We start from the raw sequence: 19,946 nt of genomic DNA, 5'->3' as shown, positions 1-19,946 counted from the left end.
AGATGTATGTTTATCACAGCAGCAGTGAAACTGATCATGGTGAATCTTGAAGATGGGTGTTGAAAGTGAAAGATGTGATATTGAGAGTAGGGAAGAAAACTCCAGCAAGAGTGTAGAGTAGATGCAATGGTCTTGAGACAGGTGGTCTGTAATCAACCTGGGAACTGCAATTAACTTGATTCGAATGAATCAAAGCGTTAATTAGGGGCAACAACTGTCAAGAAACGGAGTTAATTGTCTGGCATTTCAAAAAACAGCGATAATTGTTAATACAAGTATTGCCATTGAAACAGTAAATAAAGGCTATTGTTACGTGCCATAAATTGGATTCTTATCACTAGAGTGCACCCTTGGGCTTCACACCAGTCGAGAGTCTGGGGGGAGTCAAAAAGCTTGGAAAACAAAACAGATTCCTTTTATTACCTTTCTCCATCAAATGAATACACCCTTTTAGTGGGGTAGTAAATGGGATGGAGAAGGTCTGTGTCAGAAAATGGTCATCGTTTGCTTGTTGTCTCCTGGAAACTCATCTAAATATTCTTTTTATGTGTCGTAAATTTGCTTTTGCAATGTCCAAATCCTGGACTATTGTGTAGTTTAATATTCTGGAATCTGATAATAAAACTACCATTTCCACAATCCTGAAGTTTACAAATTACCTTTTTTTTTCAACATGAGGCAGGATTATGTTGAGTAGTTAACAAGATGAGGGCGTTCATTACTTTCTGCAGAATTTCCCTATGCCCAGCCTCTTACAATGCACCTCCTCAGTTGGATAAAGGGGCCTGTGCTCTACAGCCATGACCTGGCTCACTGGAGACCCTGACATTCTTTTCTTTGATACATCCTTGCTCTCATATTCCCATGAATGCCAAAACCTGTGGCATAGTGGTCAAGGTGGGGATTCTGGAGTCTGACTGATATGCATTGAATTTGGTTCTGGAGTCTCCCGACACTTGGCCTTGTGTGTTCTATACCTGCTTCCTTGTCATCTGAAAATTGTCCTGATAATAGTGTCTGTCTCATGGAGTCATTGTAAGCAGTAAATGAAATAAACTACATTAAACATATAGCCCAGTGTCCAGTACACGGTAAACCACAGTAACCATTTGTGACTAAGAGGATGGTTACTGTTCAGAGAATTAGGTGAAAGAGATTTGTTGCTGGGCCTTTGAAGTTCTCAACAGAGAGAATAGAAGTGTCTCTCAGAGCTGACATCAAGGGGGGAATCAGGAAAATGTAAACTTACGCATCCAACTCTGGTACTGAGCATTGTGTGATCACACCTTTTATTTACTTATTTTTATAACTAGTATACATATATTGCTTGATTTGCAGAAAAGACTAGGTATTTATTTTCTTGTTCAGTGCCTCTACCCCAACCCCTACTGCTTCCCATCTGTTTCTTTCCTTGGGGAAGTTTATGACCCTAAGCTCTTAAGAAATATGTGTTTAGTACTCCCTGGCTAATAAAAGCACAGAAATACATCTTGCAGTTTGGCAAGATTTCTCTAAAAGTGGTTCATATAAGAAATGCTTTGGTGTCTACTGAAGGAGAAAGTTTCAAGTTCTAAGAAATATCAATTTATTTGATTTTGCTAAATAAATGAAGCCTTTTTCTGCTGTCATATGTCTTCCTAGGGGATATCATTCTAATATTTCATGGAGGCTTAAAATTCATTTTAAAAACATCAAGGTTGGCTTACCTAGCCAGATCATGAAGGAAAAGCAACCTGACGTGAAAATATAGACCAATTCCCCACCTCCCAGTTTTATGGAGGTATAATTAATTAATAAATATTGTATATTAATTCAATATGTGTTTTGATATAAACATTGTGAAGTGATGACTACAAGCAAACTAATTAACATATTGATCACCTCATATAATTGCCACCTTTTTCCTGTGTAGTATGAGAACACTTAATATCTACCCTCTTAGCCAATTTCAAATACGTGATACAGCATTGTTACCCACAATCCCTGTCTTACTCTACTGTGCTGCTGTAACAGACTGGATGATTTATAAAGAACAGAGAACAGAAATTTGAGTTTTGGAGTCTGGGAAGTCCAGGATTAAGGCGTTGCCAGGTTCAGGTGTCTGCTGAGGCTGCCAACTCTGCTTTCAGGATGACCCCTTGAACCCTGCTCCCTCCACAGGAGGGGAATACTGTGTCCTCACAAGGCAGAAGTCAGAAGGGCAAAAAGTGGTGAATGTCCTTCATCAGGTCTTTTTACAAGGTCCCTTAACCTCATAAACTTGTCCATTTCCAAAAGAGCACACCTCTCAATACTGTTTCATCGGAGATTGAGTTTTAACATGAATTCTGTAGGGGTCAAAACATCCAAACTATGGCAGCCCTATATGTTGTATATTAGGTCTCCAGAACTTGTTTGTTCTGTATAACTGGAATTTTCTGCCCTTTGACCAGCATATCCCCATTTCTGCAGGCTTGCGCCTTTCTATTTTCAAAAGTTCCTATGAGTTCAACTTTTTTTTATATTTCATTAAGAAGTAGTGCTTTTCCATGCATGGCTTATTTCACTTTATGCTTGGCATGATGTCCTCCAGATTCACCTATGTTGTTGAAAAATGGCAGGATTTTCTTATTTTTCAGGCAGAATAATATATAATATTCCATTACACAGACACACATTCACAGAGGGAGTGGGAGGGAGAGAAGGAGGTAGAGAAGGGGAGAGAGAGAAAAAAAAAGAGAGAGGAGAGAGAGAGAAAGAGAGAGAGAGAATTTTCTTTTCCTATTTATCCACTTAGAGATGCTTAGGTTGTTTCTGTATCTTGGCTTTTGTAAATAATGTTGTAATGAATATGGCAGTGCAGATACCTCTTCCAGGTATTGATTTTATTTTTGGGGGGATATACAACAGAAGTGGGATTACTGGATCATATGGTAGTGGTATTTTTAATTTGTAGAGGAATCTCCACCCTGTTTTCCATAATATATGTACATTTACATTCCCACCAATTGTGTATAAGGATTCACTTTTCTCCAAATCCTTGCCAGTGCTGGTTATCTTCTGTCCTTTTTACAATAGCCATTCTAACAAGTATAAGATGATATCTCATTGTGGTTTTTATTATCATTTCCCTGATGATTAATAATGTTGAGCATCTTTTCCTATACCTGCTGGCCATTTACATGTCTTCTTTTGAGAAAAGCCTGTTCAAGTTTTTTGTCCATTTTTAATTATTATTTTGCTGTTTAGTTTTGTGAATTCCATATAGTCTACATATGGAATTCTTATTGAAGATATGGTTGCATATATTGAATATATGGTTGCAAATATTTTATCCCTCTTTGTAGTTTGCCTGTTTTGTTGATATTTTTGTTTCTTGTACAGAAACTTCTTTAGTTTGAAATAGTCTCACTTTATGTTTGCTTCTGTTTCCTGTTTTTTGGTATCTTATTTAAAAAAACAAACAGAAAAACATTTCAAGGAGCTTTGTTATAGTTTTTGTTTTTTTTTCCTACAAGTTTTATGGCTTCTGATCTTATGTTTAAGCCTTTAATACATTTTCACTTATTTTTTGTGTATGGTATAAGATAAGGACCCAGTTTTAATTTTTTCATGTAGATACTGAGTTTTCCCAAAGCAAGAGGTTGTCCTTTTCCCAGTTTTAATTTTGGTGTATTTGTCAAAGATTAATTGACTATATGTGTGTGGGTTTATTTCTGGGCTATTTTTTTCTATGGGTCTATATGTCTGTTTTTATACCTGTACCATATTTTCAAAATTACAATGGGATAGTAGTATATTTTGAAATTAGGAAATGTGAAGCCTCCAGAACTGTCCTTCTTGCTTAATTTCTTTAGCTAATTGTGGTTCTTTTGGTTCTTTTTTCTTTCTTTCCTTTCTTTCTTTCTTCCTTCCTTTCCTTTCCTTTTCCTTCCCTTCCTTTCTCTCCCTTCCTTCCTTCCTTTCTTTCTTTCTTTCTTTCTTTCTTTCTTTCTTTCTTTCTTTCTTTCTTTCTTTCTTTCTTTCTTTCTTTTTCTTTCTTTCTTTCTTTTTCTTTCTTTCTTTCTTTCTTTCTTTCTTTCTTTCTTTCTTTCTTTCTTTCTCTTTTCTTTTCTTTTCTTTTCTTTTCTTTTCTTTTCTTTTCTTTTCTTTCTTCTTCCTCTTTTTTTTCTTTACAGATTTTAGTGTTCTGGACTTCTATTTCTGTGAAAAATGCTAATGGAATTATAGGAATAGTACTTAGTCTGTAGATTGCTTTGGGTAACATGAGCATTTTAAAAATATTAACTCTTTTAGTCCATGTACATGGATAGCACTCCATTTATTGTCTTTAATTTCTTTAATCAAAATGTTATAGTTTTCAGTATACAAATCTTTTACTTCTTTTGTTATAATTATTCCTAAGTATTTTATTCTTTTTGATCTTATTGTAAACGAAATTGTCTTAAATTTCCTTTTCTGACTTCACTGTTATTTTATGGAAGCACAATTGATATTTGTAGGTTGATTTTGTATAATATGATGTTATTAAATTTGTTTATTAATTCTAATGGAATTTTTGGTGGAGTCTATAGTGTTTTCTGTATATTAGATCATGCTTTTTGAAAAGATAATTTTACTTCTTCCTTTTTGATTTGGAGGCCTTTTCTTTGTCTTGATTAATTGCTCTGGTTAGGATTTCTAGTATTACGTTGAGTAGAAGTGTCTAGAGTGGGCATCCTTGTCTTGTTCTTCTTAGAAGTTTTTAGCTTTTCATTGTTGAATTCATGATGTTAGCTATGGACTTATGATATATGACCTTTTATTATTTTCTTATTTCTGCCAACTTTAAGCTTAGTTCATTTCTTTATCCAGTTGCTTCAGCTGTTCTTAGATTACAAGTTTTTAGCTTTTCACTGTTGAATATGATGTTAGCTGTGGACTTCTGATATATGGCTTTTCATTATTTTCTTATTTCTGCTAACTTTGGGCTTAGTTCATTTATTTATCCAGTTTCTTCAGCTGTAAAGGTAGGATATTTATTTGAAATCTTTATTTTATCTTAATGTTGGTGACTTCTTCCTCAAACCTGCTTTTACTTCATCCCATAAGTTTTGTTTTGTTTCCATATTCGTTTGTCTCAAGATACATGTATTTTATAATTTTCATTTTAATTTCACTTTTGATCCATTGATTGTTCAGAAGTGCATTGTTAATTTACATGTATTTGTGAATTTTCCAGTTTTCCTCCTTATTAATGTATTTTTTAAAATTTTCTTTTTAATTTTATATTTGACCCCTTTGTCATTGAGGAGTGTGTTTTTTTTTTTTTTATTTACATGTATTTGTGAATTTTCCAGTTTTTCCTCCTTATTAATTTCTAGTATCATACCATTGTGGTCTGAAGTGATACTGGATATGATGTCAATTTTTTAAATTGTTTAGACTAGGCTTGTTTTGCGGCCTAACATATGGCCTGCCCTGTATTTTATATGTGCTGGGGAAGAATGTGCATTCTGCTACCGTTGGGTGGGATGTTCTGTGTATGGCTGTTAGGTTCATTTAGTCTAAAGTGTAGTTCAAGTACATTGCTTCCTTAATAATTTTCTGTCTTGGTTAATCAATGTATCATTGAAAGTGGAGCCTTGAACTCCCCTATTCTTATTGTACTTTGTCTTTTATTCCCTTCAGTTCTGTTAATCTTTGCATTACACATATAATTACTCTAGTGTTGAGTGCATGTCTATTTATAATTACCCTTTTATCATTTTATAATAAATTGACCATTTTACATTGTATTTTTCTCTTTTTACAGTTTTTGACTTAAAGTGTATTTTGTCTGACATAAAATATAGATAAACATGCCCTCTGGGTCATCATTTGCTTGGAATATCTTTACCAATTGTTTCACACTCAGTCTATTTGTATCCTAAAAACTGTACTAAGTCTGTTGTAAACAGCATAAGGTTGGATCTTGGTTTTTTATTGATTCATTCACTTTATGTCTTTTGATTGGCAAATGTTGTCTATTCGCATTTAATGTAATTATTAATAGGTAAGAACATACTCTTGACATTTTGTTAATTGTTTTCTGGCTATTCATAAAGTCATTTATTCTTTTATCCCTCTATTACTGTTTTTCATTTAATTTGATATTTTTTTGTATTGATATGCCTTGATTCATTTCTGTGTGTGTGTGTGTGTGCATGCACATCTACTACAGGTTTTTTATTTGTAGTTACCATGAATCTACATAAAACATCTTATAGTTACAAAAGCCTTATTTTTAACCTGATAGTAACAGAACTTACATAACATTAAAAAAAAACTACACTTTTACTTCCACCCATCTTATTTTATGTTTTAGATGTCACAGTTTGCAGCTCTTTAGATTGTGTTTCCATTAAAAAATTGTTGTAGCTTTAGTTATTTTTAATATTTTTTGTCGTTTAATCTGAATGTTATAATTGATTTACACACCAACATTAAAGCATTAAAGTATGCTGAATTGGCTGTATACTGTGAGTTTTAGAATTTCATGTTGCTAATTAGAATCCTTTTATTTTGTTTTGAAGAACTCCCTTTTTAAAATTTTATTTACAGCATTTTAAAATTTTATTTAAAGCATTTTTATAAGGCAGGTACTATGTCAATAAACTCCTTCAGCTTTTGTTTGGGAAATTCTTTATCTCTTCTTTATTTCTGAAGGGCAGCTTTGCTGGGTAAAGTAGGTAAAGTTTTCTGATTTGGCAGGATTTTTTTCTTTTGGCACTTTGAATATATCAGCCCACTCTTTCCCAGTTCTCAAGGTTTCTTCTGAAAAATCCACTGATAGCCTTGTGGATGTATGTAATGAGCCTTTTTTTCCCTCTTGTTGCTGTGAAAATTCTGTTTTTTATTTTTGATAGTTTGATTGTTGTGTATCTCAGTGAATAATCCTTTAGGCTGAAGCTGTTTGGGAATTTTTAAGCTTCATGTAAATGAAGTTTTCAAATGTTTATCTCTTGACCCAAATTTGGTAGGGTTCCAGCCATTATTTCTTTACTAAACATTCTGCTGCCCCATTTTCTCACCCTCTTTTATTTGTAAATCTCATAATGTAAAAGTTAAGTGTCTGCAATATAGTGTTATATCAATTATATTAATTTACTTTGCCATTATTTGGCCAGACATAAAGATTCTGCAGAAAAACAGCATTTAGAATGGCATATAATTTGGAATTACCTGAAAGGATGGAGAATGAAGACATTTTTATCATGACCAGTTTAATATTCAACCAATGGGGCGTTATTCACAAATCCTTTCTGTTTTATAATACTTTGGATGTTCACTAACATTCATCTTGTTTATTTTCTTTACCTACGGTTGATGTTTCTAGATTCTTATCTGCCAGAGTAAGCTCTGCCCAGTTTCTAAGGGCAGTGCTGAAGTATTTAGGTCCTCCCCAATTTAATTCTAAGGATTTCAACATTGTCACCTTCTACTCATCAGTTAGCTTTAATTTGTGAATACCCAAGTCCTGATAAGCTAGTCTTGCTTTCCTTTTGGAACTATAGTCCATGTTATAGTTCTTATAACTATGATTTTTTTCCCCTAGACTTGATATTCTGTCCTTGTAAACTGTATGGTATCTAAATTTCTCTGAAGAATAGAGCCTCTGATGGCAATTGGCCTATGAACTGCTCACAAATTCCACAATGCCAACTGCTTGCCTCCATCTCGAATGTGCAGGATTGTCAGGTCTGATTAGATTCTCTTGTAAGTGTATCACTTATCTATGATTAAACACTCTTTATTTCCCCCCTGAAAAAAAAAAAAAGTTAAGTGTCTGGATAATGTGCCATAAACCCTGGAGGCTTTTTTTCATAATTTTTGTTTGTTTGTTTTTCCTTGGCTGGATATTTTCAAATAATCTGCCTTCAAGTTCACAGATTTGTTTTATCTGCTTGATCAAATTTGGTTTTGGCGTTCTCCATTGTATTTTTTATTTCATTTATTTTATTTTTCTGCTTCAGTGTTTCTGTTTGGTTCTTTTTATATGTAAATAATGTTGATCTCTTTTTTGAATTTCTCTGGATTTGGTAAGAAGGAAGTGGAGCTCTTGGGTAGCATGCTGCATGGCTGGGGAGTCAGGCACTCACTCATTGTTCTCTCACATTTCCCTATCATTCTGGCTTTGTTGAGGAGAGTGTAACAAAGCCAGTTGGAGAGGTGCCTGTTAGAGCCAGAGCAGAGATTTTTCTCTCACCCAGGGTTTGGCCTCCCATATCATTGCATATATTTCTGTGTGTGTTTTTCAAATGCCAATGACTGTGTGTTGTATCTTCTTCAGGATGAGCCCAGCTCTGGGATGGATCCCTGCTCTAAGCGCTACCTGTGGCAAACAATAACGAAGGAGGTTCGGGAAGGCTGTGCTGCAGTACTGACCTCCCACAGGTGAGCTGCAATCTCTCTTGTGATGATTTCCTGAGTAAGACTGAGTAACAGAGCTTAAGAAGTGCATTTAGGCCCCTGCACGGTGCTACACATAGACATTTATTAATCTTAACGCTATAATGGTGATACTGTGCGGGAATTCCCTCAGGGTGGTAGCGATAATATTAAGGGAAAAATATTAGAGAAAGTTATGGAAGATAGTCTCAAATCCGTTTGGAAAGCCTAAGCGTTTTTTCTACAGTTCTTGGCTGAAGGCAGCCACAGTCTCTTTGCAGGAGCCAGAGAGATTAGGGTGCAAAGACAAAGGAATGTGGGAGTTTAACTAACTTGTTTACTCATGTGGCCTTAAAACTAACCTTTGAACTGGATAGCTCTGTCAGGGGTAGGTCAACCAGGGATATTACCCACTAATGGTGTTTCCTTTGGGCATCAGAACTTGTCCTTTAATCTTTCAGCCTCTAGTGGTATCGACTCAAGCCTTTGTCAATTAAACTTTACTAAATAATGTGAGTCTTACTGGCAGGTGGGCACTGGTGGTCACAACTGTTTATAGCACTCTTCAGGGAGTCTGTAAGTGGCCACACTCACTCAGTGGAACTAGCAAAGCGTAATATCTGTGTGTCAATGTACCTTTATTCATCCATCACTGAGTGAGGGTCTGCAGGACAGACACCCGCAGGTGGCAACCCCAGCAGTATTAATGTTAGCCTTCACTGTATAAATTGAGACTGAAGCCATGAGGGATTACATTATGTAACCATGTTTACATAGCAAACAGCCAGCAGAGCTAGAATTTGAACCTAGTATTGTGTCCAAAGACAATATTCTTACTTCATCCATTGCTACTATTGAAGGATGAATGCTAGACTACCTTTTTCAGGTTGTCCTGAAGGATCTTTCAGATCCATTTTATCTAACGCTTCTTATTTCAGCAGGTAGAATTAGCTGAACTAAAATGCATTACAGGTTATTAAATCTGGTTTAATATTTTCTTCATCACAGAATTAAGTTTGTAATTAGATTTCAAAACCATTGGCTTCTTTTTAACTCTAGTACACTGTTCTGGGCCACACAGATATACAAATACAGATTTCATAAAACCTGCTTATAGGGAGTGAGCAATATGATTTAACTAATACAAATCCTAATGATGTTATGAAGATCAGGCTTTAAAGTTTAGACTTGTTTTGTCTTTATGCTTAAGTAAAATATACTGTAAATAAGATGTCAAGAGCTGCCAAAGATCTGACATTTTGCTCTTTTGCAAGCTAACAAATTTAGATTGATACAGTTTTCTGGAAGAAACTATATCAGAAGAAATGCGACTTCTTGGTTGGAAATGAAAGACTTTATTCCTCACAGCAAAAGCAGTAGCCAGAGTGTTGGCATGGTTTCTCATTGGTTCCCTAAACCCCAGTTTCTACGGGACTAATGGATACCTGCAAGCACAGGAGAGGAATGCCAAATCTAGTGAAATTACTACCTTACAACACATGATAAGAAGGCAGCTCTTGGTTTGGGAAGAGGTGTCACCTCTTCTATGGGTGTTTGCTGCAAGCACAACTTTGAGAAAAGGCCCAAGTAAAGAGCAGTCAGGACCTTACAGTCTTGGAATTCATGGAAAGACATGTAGCAACACAAGGAACCAATGGAAGTATGCCTCCCAACAGTTTAAATCATTCAGTCTATGCTTGAGTGGCTCAGCCCTTGTTACCACAAGTGAAATATAAAGCAAGCATTATCATTTGAAATGTGAGATTTCTGACAGGACCTCAGAAGACTTTGCTGATTACTGCAGCATTATTAGTTTATATAAAAATACTATTAAATGCTATAACTCAGCATGCATAATCCTATTACACATAAATCTTGCAGCCATTTCTGTAACAAGTGTTAGTGGCTGCAAAGCCAACTTATTGTGAAGAAATCGGCCATTCACACATTGCTTCATGTTAAAGTAGACTTTTCTTCTTAATTTTCTATCTCTGGGCTTTTTATTATTTTTTAAATTCATTCACTGGTAGGTTTGTCTATATTGCTTAACATTCTCCAATTTTCCCTGCCAGACTGAACTTTTCACTGTTATTTTTTTAAATAGCTTTTTCTGAAGTATAATTTACTTTTCATATAAGTTAACCACTGTAAGTATGGAATTCTATGATTTTTTTTTAGTGAATTTATAGACTTTGCAAATGTTACCATAAATAAGCTTTAGAACATTTCTGTTACCTCCCCCAAAATTTTCTCCTGCTTATTTTCAGTTAAATTATCATTCAAAACCCCCACCTAGGAAAACATTGATTGCTTTCTGTCTCTATAAATTTGCTTTATATGGATATTTCATTAACTGAATCATCTAAATAATCTTTGCATCTGACATTTTTATTTATCATAACATTTTAAAAGCATATCCAATTGTGGTTTATGTCAATAGCTTGCTCCTTTTCGTTCTGAACAGTATTCCATTGTTATAGCTATAACACTTTTGTCTGTCCAGTTACCAGTTGATAAACATTTGGGTTGTTTCCAGTATTTTGCTATTATGAATAACATGTTATGAACAGTCATATAAATGTCTTTGTATGTAAATATATATGTTTTAATTTTTTTAAATTTTTCTCAGAGTCCGATTGCTAGGTTGTAGAGTAAGTTGTGTTTGATACTTTAAAAAACTGCAAAGTTATTTTCCAAATTGGCCTTATCATTATATGATCCCAGCAACAATGATGAGACTTCTTTATTCCACACCCTTTTCACTACTATCTTTTTTGATTATAGGCAGCCTAGTGACATGAGGTTTTAATTCACATTTTCCTAATGACTAATGCTGTTAGAATCTTTTCATGTGACTGTTGGTTATTTGTATTTATTATTAAGTAAAATATCTATTCAAATATTTCCTTAATCCTCCATTTTTTAAATGGCTTTATATTTTAGAATAGTTTTAGGTTCACTGCAAAATTGAGGGGAAGGAGATATTTTTGTATTCTGAATACAAGTTCCTTGATAGATATATGTTTTGCAAATATTTATTTCTAGTCTATGGCTGTCTTTCCATTTTATTAATGATGTCTTTGGAAGGCAAACATTTTAAATTTTTATTACATTCAGTTTATCAATTTATTTTTATATGGTTTGTTCTTTTGGTGCATCATCTAAGAATTATTTGTTCAAATAAAGTGCTAAAGATATTCTTTTTTTTTCTAAAAATTTTAGAATTTTAGCTTTTATATTTAAGTTTTTTATTTATATCAAGCTAAATTTTGTGTATAGTATGAGAAAAGAGTATAAATTCACTATTATGCATGTTAATATCCAATTATTTCAGCACTGTTTCTTGAAAAGATTATCTTTTATATCCCACTAAATTGTTGTAGCACCTTTATTGAAATCAGCTGACTATAATTGTATGGATTTATTTTTGGACTCTCAGTTATTATCCATTGATATGTATGCCTGTTTTCTCACCAATACAATATCATGTTGATTATGGTTGTTTTCTATTAAGTTTTGAAACAGGAAGTGTTAGTCTTTCAGCTTTTTCTTTCTACTACAAAATTTTTCATTCTCTTAAAATACTTTCCAATTTCCTTTGTGATTATCTCTTTGACCCTTAGTTTATTTAGAAGTGTTGCTCAATTTTCTAATATTTGGAAATTTTAAATATTTTTTTCTATTGTTTATTTCTGATTTAATTCTATTGTAATTAGATAAAATGCTTTGTATGATTTCCATCCTTTTGAGTTTGTTAGGACTTTTTAATGGCCCACCAGAGAAGTTACAGTTTCTGATTTTGTTTTTTCTGATAAAACACCATATTATATATATATATATATATTTAGTTTTGCAAATCATATGGTGTGTACTATACTATCCAACTCGACTGTTGCAGTGTGAAAGCTTCCAACAGCATTAGGTAAATGCATAATTGTGTTTGTATTCCAATAAAACTTTATTTATTCATCTCCTCCAACACCCCACATAATGCTAATAGGCTGGATTTAGCCAATGGGCTACAGTTTTCTACTCCAGGCTTAACATGTGGTCTGTCCTACAGAACTGGCCATGCAAAGTCATATGTACTCTATAGTAGTTAGATGCAATATTATATATACAGCAAGTTAGTTTGTCAGTGTTGTTTAAGTGTTCTGTATTCTTATGGAATTTTTCCTGGTTATTCTATCAATTACTGAAAATAAGATGTTGAAATCTTCAAGTATAATTGTTACATTTTTCTTTTCCTTCTTTAAATTCTGTCACATTTTGGTTCATGTGCTTAGAGTCTGTGCAGTTAGGTGAATATGCATTCTTAATTGCTGTCATACTAATATTTTGACTTTCTTATTATGAAATGTCTTTTTTTGGGTCTAGTAGTATATCTCAAAGTCTGCTTTGTTTTTTAAGATAGCCATTGGCTCTGTCTTTTGGATACTGTTCATATGGTATATCTTTTAATATTCTTTTACTTTCAAATAATTTGTATCGTTGAAGAGAAGCAGTGTTTCCTGTAGATTGTGTATAGTTGGATATTGTGTTTTTCCCAGTCTGACAATGTCTGCCTTTTGTGTGAGGTGTTTAAACCATTCCACATTTCATGTAATTATTAATATGCCTGTAGCAACTTTGGCCATTTTGCTATTTTTTATATAATGTCTCCTAAGTTTCTTGTATCTCTGTTTCTACTTGACAGTCATTTATTTCTCATATAATTATTATAGATTGTTCTCAGGAAGACTGCATATCACTGCAATTTCTCTTTTATATCTTCCTATTCATTTAGTTTCACTATATATATATATATATATATATATTCATTTCCATAAACCTGTCCATATTCATGTAATACAAATATCAAAATTACTCACTGTTAATGAAGAGTGGGGAAGCTTATGATTTATTCTGTGATTCTAAAATGGTGGCCTTTAGTTGAAAAGAAGTCTCTGTATTGGATATTTTCCTCTTAACTTAAGGTTCATTTATCATTGCTTCTTCTGGTTCCTTGCCTCAGAGAATCTTGGTATAGCATGAGCATGGAACAAGAAACTGAGGAGAAGAACCTTTTATACTACTTTTCTTACTAAGAGAAGTTGAAACCAGTACAATCAAGAATGACCAACACTACTTTTTCTTGCACATCCAACATTATGAATTCCAATATAACTCTTGAAATCTCTGCATTGCCTAGCCGTATATCTGAACTACTTAGATTAAGCAGTGATACAGGAAATTTTGTGTTTATTTTTTGAAGCTGGCACCGCTTACGTGGCTGGAGAAGGATAAAGCATGTCAAGGGGAAGGTGCTATACACTTCTTACCCAGATCTCATGCAAATTCACTCATGATCATGAGAACAGCAACAGTAAAACCTGCCCATGATCTAATCACCTCCAACTACACTCTTCCTCCAACATTGGTAGTTACAATTTGACATGATGTTTGGGCGAGGACTCAAATCCAAATCATATTACAGTATTTTGTACCTGGCTCCTCCCATATCTCGTGTCTTTTTCACATTGCAAAACACAATCAATCATTCCTTCTCAAAATTCCCCCATGTCTTAACTCATTTCAGCATTAACTCAAAAGTCCAGTATAACTCCTGAAATCTCTGCATTGCCTAGCCATATTTCTGAACTACTTAGATTAACCAGCCATACAGGAAATTTTGTGTATGTTTTTTGAAGCTGGCACCTTTTACCTGGCTGGAGAAGGATACAGTATGTCAAGGGGAAGGTGCTACACACTTCTTAACAACCAGATCTCATGAGAATTCTGAACTACTGAGATTGAAACTTAGTCAAAAGTTTCATCTGAGAAAAGGCAAGGCCCTTCTGCATGAGCCTGTAAAATAAAAAAACAAGTTAGTTACTTCCAAGATACAATGAAAGTACAGACATTGGGCAAATACACCTGAACCAAAAGGGAAAAATCAGCCAAAAGAGATAGGCTACAAGCCCCAACCAAGCAAGTCCAAAACCCAGCAGGGTAGTCATTAAATTTTAAAGCTCCAAAATAGTCTCTTTTGATTCCATATCTCACTTTCAGACCACACTGATGCAAGGGGTGAATTGCAAGGCCTTGGGCAGCTCTGTGCCTGTGGTTCTGCAGGGCTCAGCTCCCATGGCTGCTCTCAAGGGCTGGCATTGAGTGCCTGTGACTTTTCCAGGACTGCAGTGCAAGCCGTCGGTAGCTGTACCATTCTGAGGTTTGGAGGATGGTAGCCCTTTTCTCATGGTTTCACTAGGCAGTGCCCCAGTGGGGACTCTGTGTGGGTGCTCCAACCCTACATTTTCCATCTACACTGCCCTAGCAGAGGTTCTCCATGAGGGCCATGCCCCTGCAGCAGACTTCTGTTTGGACATCCTGGTGTTTTCATACATCCTCTGAAATCCAGGTGAAGGCTTCTAAGCCTCAACTCTTGCCTTCTGTGTACCTGCAGGCTTACTGCCATGTGGAAGCCACCAAGGCTTACTGCTTGCACCCTTTGAGCAGTGGCCTGGGATCTCTCTGGGGCCATTTAGCCATGGCTGGAGCTGGAGCAGCTGCAAAACAGTGAGCAGTGTCCTGAGATTATGTAGGGCAGTAGGGCCCTGGGTCTAGCCCACAAAATCATTGTTCCCTACCAGGCTTCCAGGCCTGTGATGGGAGGGACTGCCTAGAAGGTCTCTGAAATGCCTTTGAGGCATTTTTCCTATTGTCTTGGCTATTAACTTTTAGCTCTCCTTTATTTATGCAAATTTCTGCAGCCATTCCTCCTCAGAAAATGTGTTTTTCTTTTTTTTCTTTTTTTTTTTTTTTTGTGTGTGTGTGTGTCTTTTTCTTTTCTACCACATTGTCAGGCTGCAAAGTTTCCAAACTTCTATGTTCTGTTTACCTTTTAAATATGAATTTTAATTTCAGGGCATGTCTTTGATCATGCCTAACAAAAGTGAACTTTGCTCCAGTTCCCAATAATTTTCTCCTCTCTATCTGAGATCTCCTCAGCCTGGACTTATTGTCCATATCACTGTCAGCATTTTGTTCACAACACTTTGACAAATCTCTAGGAAGTTCCAAACTTTCCCTCATTTTCCTATCTTCTTCTAAGCCCTCCAAACTGTAATGACCTCCACTCATTATCCAGTTCCAAAGCTGCTTCCACATTTTCAGGTATCTTTATTGCAATGCATCAACTTTCTGTATTAGTTTGTTCTCACACTACTATAAAAAAAAGTTTAATTGGCTCACAGTTCCATAACCTGTATACAAAGTATGGCTGGGGAGGCCTGAGGAAACTTACAAGGATGGCAGATGGCAAAGCGGCAGCTGGCATGTCTTACATGGCCAGAGCAGGAGGAAGAGAGTGAGAGGGGAAGGGCTACACACATTTAAAAAAACAGATCTTGTGAGAACTCACTATCATGAGAACAGCAAGGGGGAAATCTGCCACCATGATCCATTTACCTCCCACCAGCCCCTTTTTCCAACATGAGTGATCACAATTCCACATGAGATTTGGGTAGGGACACAAATACAAACCATATCAGACCTTCACTTGTCTGAACTATGTTTAAGAAACTAATGTATAAGTGACTTCATATTCTACCTATTTAATTAGAGTACCTACAGTGTACCCATAAGATAATTACTTTTAAATTGAAATTAATTAAATAAATACATCTTTCTACAGGAAAATATATAAGGCATATTTGGAAAATTTGTGAAATTTTCCAACATGCCTTATACATGTTTGTATAAGGCATATTTGGAAAATTGCCTTATACAAACATGTATATGGCATATTTGTTGTAGTTACATGTATTTCTTGGACTTCACGCTAAGCAACTATAACAAAGAAACATCAATTTACAGTGGCCTAGACGAGACATATTTTTTCTTCTTGCTTAATTCATGTCAGTGGGCTGTGCATCATCAGGCCAACCAAGTCCTTGGGTTCATTCCACCATGCCACCATCACAATCATCATGGTTGATGTTGACTCATCATCACTATGTCTTCATCCCAGCTCAAGGTCAAGTGGCTTTCTGTATTTCAACATGATCCATAAATTGTACATTCCATTGACCTGAATTTGTTGCATCTCCACATTGAGGTGCATGGAAGGCTGAGAAGTATCTTGAATTGAATGCCCATTAATCTACCTAGAAAACTACTTTATGACTGTTCTCCAATAATATAAATAATACATGCTTCCTGTAGAAGATTTGGATAATGGAAAATGGTAAAAGAACTAAGGAAAATCCATCATTAGTTGCACTGTTGAGATATTGACAGTCATACTTTTTGTGTGTTTTTTTCCTAGGAAGTTTTTTTCACATACCTGTACAGTCCTCCTAATACACATTGTCATTTTACCATTGCTATATTATGAACTTTTCTCCATGTGATCACCAATTGACTTTGGTGAACTTCATTTTAATAGCTAACACATGGATGAATGTTCACTTATATGAGTGATATATTCTCCTACTGTGGAACATTGACCTGTTTCCAGATGTTTACTATTGTAAATAAGTTGTTCTATGCATTTATATTTTCAGTGTTTTCTAAGGTAAGTTCTTAGGAAGGAATTATTGTCAAATTGGTGTTCAAAAAGTTATGCCAATTTTTTTCCTCCCACCAGCAATATATAAGATGACACATTTAGAATTACAGAGAAAATGGCCTTGACTTTCTGGGTATCTGTTTGATCTGAGAACTCATTGTTTTTTGAAGTGAGGACTGGAAAAAAAAATACCTCATTTTTCTCTGCAATACACAAAGGCACACATGAACACTTTTCCAGCAAGAAAATAGTTTTAAAATCAATTGATTTAATGGTTTATATTTTGTAATTAGTTGGTATGTTTATTAGCTACAAGCAGTTCTTTGAATGGTCTCTACATGTTATTTACCCCTTTTATCTATCACATTTTTTATTATTTTGTTTTAAACTAACCATATATGAGTTCTTTTTTTTATTGCATTTTAGGTTTTGGGGTACATATGAAGAATATGCAAGATTGTTGCATAGGTACACACATGGCAGTGTGATTTGCTGCCTTCCTCTCCTTCACCTATATCTGGCATTTCTCCCCATGCTCTCTCTCCCCACCTCCCCACCACCCCGTCCCTCCCCCATTTCCCCCCAACAGACCCCAGTGTGTAGTGCTCCCCTCCCTGTGTCCATGTGTTCTCATTGTTCAATACCCGCCTATGAGTGAGAACATGTGGTGTTTGATTTTCTGCTCTTGTGTCAGTTTGCTGAGAATGATGGTTTCCAGGTTCATCCATGTCTCTACAGAGGACATGAACTCATCATTTTTGATGGCTGCATAATATTGCATGGTGTATGTGTACCACATTTTCCCTGTCCAGTCTATCATCGATGGGCATTTGGGTTGGTTCCAGGTCTTTGCTATTGTAAACAGTGCTGCAATGAACATTTGTTTGCATGTGTCCTTATAATAGAACGATTTATAATCCTTTGGATATATACCCAGTAACGGGATTGCTGGGTCAAATGGAATTTCTATTTCTAGGTCCTTAAGGAATTGCCACACTGTCTTCCACAATGGTTGAACTAATTTATAGTAGAAATATCAACCTGAACCCAGTGTGTCTACTTAGATTTTTTTTTTTTTAGAGTCTCACTCTTATCACCCAGGCTGAGTGCAGTGGCATCATCTTAGCTCACTGCAACCTCTGCCTTCTGGGTTCAAGCGATTCTCCTTCCTCAGCCTTCTGAATAGCTGGAATTACAGGTGCCCACCACCACACCCAGCTAATTTTTGTACTTTCGGTAGAGACGAGGTTTCACCATGTTGGCCAGGCTGATCTTGAACTCCCAGCCTCGGGTGATCTGCCCACCTCGGTTTCTCAAAATGCTAGGATTATAGGCATGAGCCATCGTGCCTGGTTGGAATTTTTAAAATGTTAGTTTGCTGTGTTAAGACACAACTAGTACAAACCCCTTCATAGTTTCTTCTGTTGCTTTTCAGCTTGGAAAATATGTTCCCATATTCAAATCATTACATGTGTAAGATAGTAACATCTTGTTTGGGGCTCTCTTATCTTGTTCTGATGTTATCTGCCTTGTAATTCTCTAGTGTATTACTGAATTGGAATTATTTTCATTATATAGAAAATATTTATGTTTTCTGGAGCAAGTCTTCTTTCATGATTGTTTTTCTTCTTTTCACTAAGTAATTTTAATGATATACATTATAATTATTTTAAAATTTTCTCATGGGAGTGATAAAATCTTAATTGGATTATACTACATTTTCATTAATATAATATAAATTTCCAATTTTGTAACATATTTTGAATTGAAATGTCAAAATATAATTTAAATTATAATTACACATTAAATGTTATAGTATTGTATTTTATATTGTACACTATATTAAAATAGAATTTATATTTTACGTATAATTAATTTACTTTTATATTTATACTTAAGGTAACATTTGATATTTACACTAACATATTAATCTTATTTTATGTTACACTAATTTTCATAACAGTTTTTCCATTTTCAAAATATCCATTCTTTTCTTCCATGCCTCCTTCCATTGATTCAAGATTTCATTTGTGCCTATTAATAAAGCTTTCTTGTTTCTTTTCATAAAACGTTCACATTGCTTTGTAAAGATTATTTTTATTTTTTATTTTTGTACTATTGCTAAATGCTTCTCTCCTACATATTTCATAGCTGATCTTCCTGATGTAAGAAAAGATTAATTTTTTGTTAATTGTATAATTGGCTGTCTAAATAAAACCTTATGGTTTTTAAAAGCATTTTATTTGGTTAACATGAGATTTCTGTATAAAAAATTAAGTAATTTGCCCTAATGGTATCTTGTCTCCTTTTTGCTTTGAAAAGTTTGATTCAAGCCTCCCCTCTTCAGGAAATGGCTCATTTATGTCCTTTCCCTTCCTCGCAGCATGGAGGAGTGTGAGGCTCTTTGTACGAGACTGGCCATAATGGTAGATGGCAGCTTCAAATGTGTTGGTTCTCCTCAGCACATCAAAAACAGGTGCGTTGAAATTCTCTTTTTGCTTAAATATTTACTATGAAATCAATAGCATGATGCAGGGTTATGACTGGAGGTGCCTTAGAGGTAAGTGTGTTCCAATTACCTGCTGGCATAAAATAGGAGATGAAGGCTCTTAGGAAATAAAATACTGTGGTCAGTAAGTGAAAGACACAGCAGCTCCCAAACACAAAGTCTAGTGTTCTCCCTGTAAGGGAGACATTTTGCTTTTCTCTTCCTAGGAAGAGAAAAGCCCTCATTGTAGTGACATTGGTAGGGGTGACAATAAGATTGAAGAGTCGAGATGATGACAGGACACCAAATGTCCTCTTTACGCACAAAATGCGTTACGAAAAGCCTGTACCAACATGTCCCTCATCCGCAGTGAATCAGAGCTCTACCATTTTTATCCTACCAAACACTATTCTTTTGAAAAAGTTAATCAATTTAAGAGGGTAAGAGATGGTTCTTATGGTTGCTTTTCATTTGGATTATGAAAGACTAAAGACTTCTTTCCCGTGCTCATTGATCCTT

The 19,946-nt window shown here is 35.0% G+C and overlaps 1 protein-coding gene across 1 annotated transcript in view; it reads left to right on the top strand.

The window, feature by feature from the left end:
• ABCA13 (ATP binding cassette subfamily A member 13) overlaps window positions 1-19,946 on the top strand; it is a 424,450-nt gene that overhangs the window by 377,061 nt on the left and 27,443 nt on the right. Inside the window, 2 exon segments of the mRNA XM_032244250.1 lie at window positions 8,291-8,394; window positions 19,323-19,415. Coding sequence (XP_032100141.1) covers window positions 8,291-8,394; window positions 19,323-19,415 — 197 coding nt within the window.

Source organism: Sapajus apella, unplaced genomic scaffold, assembly GCF_009761245.1.
Source record: "Sapajus apella isolate SASKATOON/1434 unplaced genomic scaffold, GSC_monkey_1.0 scaffold54, whole genome shotgun sequence".
Lineage (NCBI taxonomy): Eukaryota > Metazoa > Chordata > Mammalia > Primates > Cebidae > Sapajus > Sapajus apella.
This window is presented reverse-complemented; position numbering and strand designations above follow the sequence as displayed.